The 8,404-nt window shown below is 41.0% G+C and overlaps 1 protein-coding gene across 1 annotated transcript in view; it reads right to left on the minus strand.

The window, feature by feature from the left end:
- Positions 1–6,372: 6,372 nt before the first annotated feature.
- Positions 6,373–8,404, minus strand: part of SHISA9 (shisa family member 9) — a 341,337-nt gene continuing 339,305 nt past the window's right edge. Inside the window, exon 5 of the mRNA XM_025203447.1 lies at positions 6,373–6,795. Within this exon, the coding sequence (XP_025059232.1) occupies positions 6,431–6,795 (365 nt within the window). The 3' untranslated portion in view covers positions 6,373–6,430. The remainder of the gene's footprint in view (positions 6,796–8,404) is intronic.

An 8,404-nucleotide genomic window follows, 5' to 3' on the forward strand; every position in this document is an offset into this window, starting at 1 on the left:
TAAGTTTATCAGGGGTGACCACCAGCATCTGGGGGAATGTTTGTTCACTAGAGCGCCCCAAGGGATGACGAGGTCGAATGGTCACAAACTACTTCAAGATCGTTTCAGGCTGGACATAAGGAAGAATTTCTTTACTGTCCGAGCCCCCAAAGTCTGGAACAGCCTGCCACCGGAGGTGGTTCAAGCGCCTTCATTGAACACCTTCAAGATGAAACTGGATGCTTATCTTGCTGGGATCCTATGACCCCAGCTGACTTCCTGCCCTTGGGCAGGGGGCTGGACTCGATCTTCCGAGGTCCCTTCCAGCCCTAATGTCTATGAAATCTATGAAATCTATGAAATATTTCTAGTCTTATGTGGACTTCAGATGATAAGAAAATGACCATGAGGAACAGAGGGCATAGAAGTCAATAGGCAAAGAGGAGGAGAGAGACTCTTGCTTAATGGGTGATAAAAGAATACCTATGAAAACATCAATAGTAATAGGTCATTCTGAGCCTTGAAGCTGCAAAGTCTTGAACCGGAAAAAGGCAAGAGAAAGCCAATGAAGGGATGTGATGTGGCAAGAGAGAACTGTCTTTGGTGATAGTAACATGTTTCAGCAGCAGGACAGGAGCATGGACTATAAGGAAGCCAGTGAGGAGAAAGGAATTGTGAGTATGCTACAGTGGATCAGGGTTTTAGCAATGGGAACGGCAAGGAGAGGGTGCAGCTCATTGTAGAGGGAGAGGTGACAAGCTGTGGTAAATAAGATGCAGTGGGTGTTATTGTTAATTGTAGAGGCCCCCAACACACATCAGTTCCCCATGGTATTAGGCATTTTACATTTATTTAATGAGAAAGGGAGTGCACGCAAAGCATTGCAGTCTAAACAGATTAAGTTTCTACTGTCATCCCCATTTTGCAGATAGAGAACTGAGGACAAGAGAGGGTAAATGAGTTGCATGAGATAACACAGGAATTCAATGGCAGACAGAAAATAAGCCCTGATCTTCTGAGTCCCAGTCAAATCTTTAAAACACAAGAGAAAGACAGATATGGGTATCATCTGCAATACCTGAAACAGGAGGAGATTAGCTTGTGTGGAGGAGGTAACAGTAGGGAAGAAGAGAGTGATAAGGACCATGTCCTGTGGAGTAGCATTAGTTAGTAGAAGAGGAAAGTGGAGAAATTACCATGTTCATCTTAGGAGGGATAAATGGAGGGGTGGGGGAAGGCAGGGAGCGATGGAAGTCAGGAGAAGACAAAAAGTCTCCACTAGGGTGGGGAGCTACTGAACATCCAGTCTGGGGAGCATGAGGATATAGAGGAGGTTCTTATCGTGTCATTAATGATTTGATGGAATGAGGATGAGTCTAGGGCTCCAGTTCTGAGCAGAGGAATGCCAGTGCAGTAGGTATAGATGATGCAAACAAGAAATCTGGAAGGAAATGAAGAGGAGAATAGTTAAACAACTACAGTGATTCAAGAACACATTTTTAAATTGACAAATGAGAGTAAGGAAGAAGCACAAGGAGGAGATGAGAGACAGAATGCAAAGGCCAAATGGAAACGATTAATCAACACAGCAGAAATTAATACAAGCAGGGTGCATCTACAGGAGATTCTTTACTGCAGAGTTGACTAATTACCTCCACAGTAAAGTGTCACCGTCTACACATGCACACCTATTAGGCTGGAGTAAACTAACTAACTCTGCCATAGGATAGTACTGTCCAGCACACATACTTACAGCAGAGTTATTTACTTCACTGCAACACACATGTAGACGGTGAGTGGGGTTGGCTGGGGCACAAGGGTGCTACAGTGCGGGTGCTATCTGTTGGTTAGCACCCTTGTGCCCCAGCTAGCTCCTCTGCAGTACATTGAGCTGAGGGGGAGCAGCTCTGGGCTGGCAGACTGATTCCCCTTGCCATATCCCCTGCCAGCCAGGGCTGTACCACCCCAGCTTAGTGTGATGCAGTCCCAGGCACAATAAACTCCAGCATGAACTGCACTGCAGTTTATTGTGTTGTATTAATATTGTGTATAGATGCGTCTGCAACATATAAACCACTACCAAAGAGTGGGTGAGGGCTAAGGTAGTTTAATACACCTTTGTGGCCTAATTCTGGGCTCCACTGAGGGTTGGAGAAGCATCTCTCTTGCACATCTTTGACAGTCCTCAGGCTTATATTAAGGCCTGGCTTACACTTAAAATTTTTTCTGGTTTAGTAATAATAGGTTAAGGAGTGATGTTTTCCCCATATGTTTCTATCCCAATAAAAGCCCAAAAGCATATGCAGTCTCTTTGCAAAGGGCTTTGGTTGGCATAGCACATTTCATTTAGAAACCCTCCTACTGCATCATCACTATGATGGTTTGCTGGCATAACTATAGCTATGAAGTAGACAATAGCCTCCCCAGGCTGCCTCATGGGCCACAGCACTGCCAACAATCTCCAAAGTGTTGTATTGCCTACTCTGACAAACCTCCCTGCCTTCTATGTCAGTGCTCACAAAGCATCATTAGGAAATAGTCTCCTAGTTTTTTTCATTGTCCTTCCCTGGCCAGACATGGAGATTTTCAGGTCTATTTTTGCAGTGTAAGAGGGCCCGAGTGAAACAAGTTTCTCCCACTAACTGAAAGGGTAACTCTTCCCTAAATCATTGATTAGGTGATGCACTGACTTTTCTGTTCAGCATGCCTCAGCTTCTTAGCAACTGTAAGTTATACTGTTAAAGTAATTTGCTTCAGGTTGCATCACAAGTCAATGTCAAAAATAGGAATTGAGCCCATGTCCCCTGATTCCAACTACTTTGCTCTAAACAGCAGATCATACCATTGAATGGCAGGAAAAACTACCTTAGAACCTACCAAAATACTTTTTTTTTTACTTGAGGTACATAGTATCATAGGAAAATAAGGTCTAGAAGGTCATCTAGACCAGCCCCCCTGCTCAAGGCAGAATTGTCCCTAACTAAATCATCCCAGCAAAGTGTTTGTGCAACCTGGAGATTGCACAGTGTCTTTAGGTAGCCTGTTCCAGTGATTGACCAATCTCATAGTCAAAAATTCCTCTTAATCTCCAACCTGCATTTCCTCTTCTGCAGTTTGAGGCCCTTGCTTCTAGTCCTGTCCCCTACAGCCATGGAGAATAGTCTATCTCCATCCACTCTATAATCACCCTTCAGGTATTTTAAGACAATTATGATATCCCCCTCAGTCTTCCCTTCTCCAGAATAAATAGCCCTCATTCTTTCAGCCTCTCCTCATAAGTCTTGCTTTCCAGGCCTCTAATCATTTTTACTGCTTTCAGATTGACTCTTTCCAATCTGTCCACATTCTTCTTGAAGTGTGGGGCCCAAAATTGGACTCAGGATTCCAGGTAAGTTCTCAGCAACACTGAATAGAGTACAAGAGCTAGCTTTTGTTTTATGAATCTGAATAAGAGATATTAATTCAACTATAATGGTTACAAGGCTAATGGCAGTCTTTTGACTATTTGGACTATTGTTTGCCTAGTTTGTTGTATCTTTTTAAACTTTATATATAATCTGGCAAATTAGTGCACATTTCAATAGTTATAGTAATTTTTGCTTTGATGATAAAGTAAATAATACAGTGCAACCCTGCTTGCATATTACTAAAGCATCCATCTTCTCTTTAACTGGAGGAAAAAAAATATTGTGTTATATGTGATGATATGCTACACCATCTGTACTCCCCCCCACCCCCTTTCAAAATCCTTGATCTGCCCATGCTCCTGTCAATATAACCCAGCATGCAGTCATTCCCCAATCTGTGTTTGTGCATACAATTATTACTTCCTCAGTGCAGGACTTCACACTTATCTTTGTTGAATTTCATTTGTTAGATCAAGGAGCATCTCTCCTGTCTGTCCTAGTCATTTTGGATTCTAGCTCTGCCCTGCAGTGTGTCTGCATCTCCACCCAACTTGGTGTCATCTGCACATTTTCTAAGTGTTCGCTTAATCCTGTTTAGCATAATTATAAATCATAAGGGGCCTATTTGGCAACATTCACTGACTTAATGAGACTCTGTTAAGTCTTTGTGATAGCTGTTGAATAAGGGACTGTTGCATAAGGTTTGGCACTATTGGTAGGAATTTATGAATGAGCCATCAGATTAGATTCACATAGAATCAATTTTATTGCCAGGTAAGAAATTCATATTAATATAGTGAATACGTATGCTTACAAATAAACATTCTTAAAAAACAAACAAACATTTTATTGTAGGAAGTATTATTGGTATCATAAACTCTGTAGTTAACAAGTATTAACACGGGTTTACTTACAGAACATACAGTTACTAAAATATTTCCACATAAAATATGCTCAAGTTACACAAAACCTGTGTGGATTAGAGTGCAGCTGCAATGTGTATCTAAAGCATATGCATTAACAGCAACATTCCATAAAGGGTCAAATTAAGTCAGCCAGTTATGACGGCAATAGAGATCAAAGGAATGGAAGTGAGATATACTGGAGTATCTGAATTGTGTGCAAAGTATTTGTCCCATGGGCTTTGTCTACTTCTGATAGACTTAAAATATATGATCATACAATTTAGCAGCACACTTGTGAAGTGATGCCTATATCCTCAGGATGCAAATCAATCTTGCAATTGTTGGATAAAGGATCTCTCCTGTTAACCTCATTTAAACCTCTCTGCTCTCACATCCTTCAGACAATCGAAAGAGAAATATTGCCCAAGTCTGCTGAGTATAGTAAGAAATCACATATCTAATTTATTTTAAAGCACAGTTCTCACACTCATCTCTTTATACTTTCTTGCAACTAATCTGAAGGAGAGTTGATAGCCAGCCTAAAATCAATTGCATTGGGTTGGTTAGTTTATGATTTAGCCAATTACTTCATTTGGCAGGGGAAGGGCAGGGATTTTAGTGCACAATGAAAGTAAAAGGCTGATTGCACTATCTGGTGCTGGCCTGTTGCCACACAGTCTTCTTACAACCCTGTTTCACCTCACTGTTTTTATCTTGCAGGTTCAGGACTGCCAGGATGTTAACTGCACCAAATTATGAAGTGGTTTTGCTCTTATGAGCAAAGGTATCCCAGTCATCAGAGCTACAGTAAGTCTAGACCATGAGTCTGATGTATTTTGTTTTTTTTTAATCTTTCTTTTCAGACCTAGCCCACTTGGATATCTGAGGTTAGTGCAGAAGCCCCTCTACCAAATAACCCCCAAGAAAGAACACCACTAACAAAGTCAAACATAAGAAAGATGATATACCATGTAACATTTAGTTGAACTACAAAGGTCAACTACTGTGGCTAAAAGCAAATACAAAATGAGAGACTATGGGGGATTGTAGGTGGGAAAAATGTTTTACCTTGGAGAGTTGGGGCTAACTAAATATGTATGACCTTGCAACCACTAAACAGAAGTGTAACATGAGTGTTCATTCACAACAAAGGGAGGGCTAGGTAGGGCAGAAACCTTCTAATATCTTCATAAAACAAGAGGAAATAAGCTTAAAGGAACAGGGGTTTTCACTTTGAGAAACAAGACTGTCATTGAACAATAGTAATACAGTAAAGGCACCACCCACACTTATTTATTTTCAGTCTGAAGCAGTTGAAGATAGGCAAAACATTTAGGTGACGAAAATGTCCTGACAGTCTGCAAAGTAAGAGTTGTTACCATCTGCCCAAAAAACAGGAGGACTGAGGGGGAAGGGCTGATTACCCTCTTTTCCTCACAACATTCATGTTGTTATATGATATGTCTCTTCTTATTTTGGAGGTCCCGAGAAACTTTAAACCCAAACCAAAAATAAACAGAAATAAAATCTTCTTGTGTTATTGTCCCACAAAACTCTCTACCAGCCAAAAAGTTCTCATACGCTTTTAATTGTAACAGTCTTCATAGGTTTCATGTGAAAGTGTCTTTTTATCTTTTATTGTATATATTTTTTTTGCTCTTCCTATAGTGATGGTATGAAAGTACAATAATAAACGTTAGGGCTTGTACCAAGGTATTTGCTCTTGGCTTTCACAGGTCTGGTAATTATTAGAATTTATACAAAATTCCTCATCAAAACAATGTATTACCGTGTATTGTTCTCTCTCTTTCTCTCTCTGTCTCAAGGCAGGAACATAGTGTAAATGGTTTAAGCAGACATAAAGTTTCTCTAAATTGTGCTACTTCTCATCATGGATTTCAGTTTCAAGTAAAAAAAAATAGTCACAAGAGTTGATTTTTCCAGTGTGAAATACAAATGGCATTTCTAATTCAACCTTCAGGGTATTGCTGAATGGTATTAACCCACTCTTCAACCTTCAGTTGGCTGCATACCAGGAGTGTCCCCATGGAAGTTCCTTTCCTTCTTGTCTTTTCTTTTCATTTTTTTTTTTTTGCCTCTTTCTGATGTTTTATATTTTTAAGGAATGAAAGAGCAATCTCAAACAGTCACTTCTGTCTTGCTGTTAGTTATGAAGTACGGCTGTGGGGGCAAATATTGCTGACTCCGAGTTGTCAGTGTGTTACTTAACATAGGTTCTCCTGGGCCATGCTTCCCCTTGTTTGCATATGCTTGCCGTCGGAAGGACTGGTCACTGGGGTCCCAGGTTTTGTAGTTGTATGCCATGGGGTGTGTGTGAATTTTTGTAATTTTGGATTTCTGCCCATTGTGTTTGGTTGTGCCATTGTCAGGTGCATACGTTCTGTCTTCCTCCATACGCACTGGATGGAGTGGCAAGCTCCCTTTGGCAGCCAATTCTGCAAGGTGTCGACGTTTGGAATAGAAGTCATCGTTGACCTTATCAGCTGTTTTGTTGTAAAGGGGTGGGGGGAAGAGGGGAATAAAGACAAAGTAAAATAAGAACAAGAAAATGTTAAAAAGAGATGCACTTTATAGACTGTCATATATAAATACATCTAGTTCTGCAGAAAAAGACCCAAACACATTGATTAAGACTTTATATCTCACTCCCACAAGCACAGGTAATTCCCAGTTTCCTTCGCTGTCTTCAGTGCTTACGAAGTATTTTTCCTGTTTCCTTTCTGCGACAGCACTGACAAGCAAGTCATTCTTCTTTCAGTATTATTTATTTTCTGGATTACAGCAATGCCTAAAGGACACTAGCCAGTATACAAACCAAGTCTGAAACAGTCCTTGCTCACTAAGACCTTACAATGTAGACAGGCAAAATAGATGAAGGATGAGAAAGGAAACAGAAGCATGACATCAAACTTGTCTAAAGTGACATAGCAGGTACTGGCAGAGCTGGGAACAGAGCTCATATGTAGGAGGTACAGAAGTTCCCTTTCATACAGTATGGCTGGTCTAGGTTGTCTCTTGTATCAGGATGCATCCTTTTTCATAAAAGATGCTAAATGAATGTATTGTCAAACTACTCCACTGTGTAAGTGGCCATGGTTATGTGCCCATGTTAATTTTGTTGCTCTATAGTCATGCTAGTAGCACTACGGAAAGGGAGTGTCCATACATTCACAGTATTTGTAGTGCTACAAAGATGGCAGATTCTCCACAAAAAATTTCGTGTGAGAAAAAGGAGCATTTTTTGTAGCATTACCCTTGTAGCACTGCATATAAGATGAGAACAGTTGTATGTCTGTATGTACTCCCAGGCTCCCAGAGTGCTCTGCTCTCCTACCCCCCTTTCAAGGGAGAAGGAGGAAGAGTGGTTGGCTCTCTTGACAGCCCACAGGGAGCAGAGTTCCAACTTATTCTGGAACCAAGACTACTTAATCACGTGTTGCCATTGCTGGTTTCAGGCGGCCTGATCATCAGCTGTTCAGTGGTAACAACTGATCAAGAGAGCCTGGCACTGATCCCGTCATGCTCACTTGCCGATTCCTCTGAGGGTGGGGGAGTAAAGGAGCAGTCCCATAGTGTCTCCTCATGGAAGAATACATCTTTGCAGGGATTTTTGACGCAGGGGACTCTGAATGTGTGTACACCCCCACAACATACTTGTTTTATAGCTCTACAAATGAACATGTGCATGTAGCCTCATTGTTTATTGTTAAACTCTCTCAGCTCCCATTGAAGTAGTTTATCAAACCCTCTAAGTAGTTGAGCATTCACTAGTGCTTTATGAAGCTGAAAACACTGTGGGTCATTGAAGGTTAATATTCACATGATGATGTTATGGACAATGGAAGTCTTGAAATGTCTCGTCCTAATGTTCATTCCCTTAGTGTAGTGCTTCTGAAACATATCATACTGCCTCCTGCCACTACATACTGCACTGAAGTGATCAAACTAGGATCTTGCCCTCAGCGGTCTCCTGAACAAGTGTCTTTCAAGATGTTACATGCATTTATGTAAGTTTTGTTTATTTTCTCATTGATGGAGCATGCGTTGTTTAAAAAGTAGCAATCTCAATCTGCATGAAAACACCTGCCATTC

Source organism: Alligator sinensis, unplaced genomic scaffold (genome assembly GCF_000455745.1).
Source record: "Alligator sinensis unplaced genomic scaffold, ASM45574v1 scaffold73_1, whole genome shotgun sequence".
Lineage (NCBI taxonomy): Eukaryota > Metazoa > Chordata > Crocodylia > Alligatoridae > Alligator > Alligator sinensis.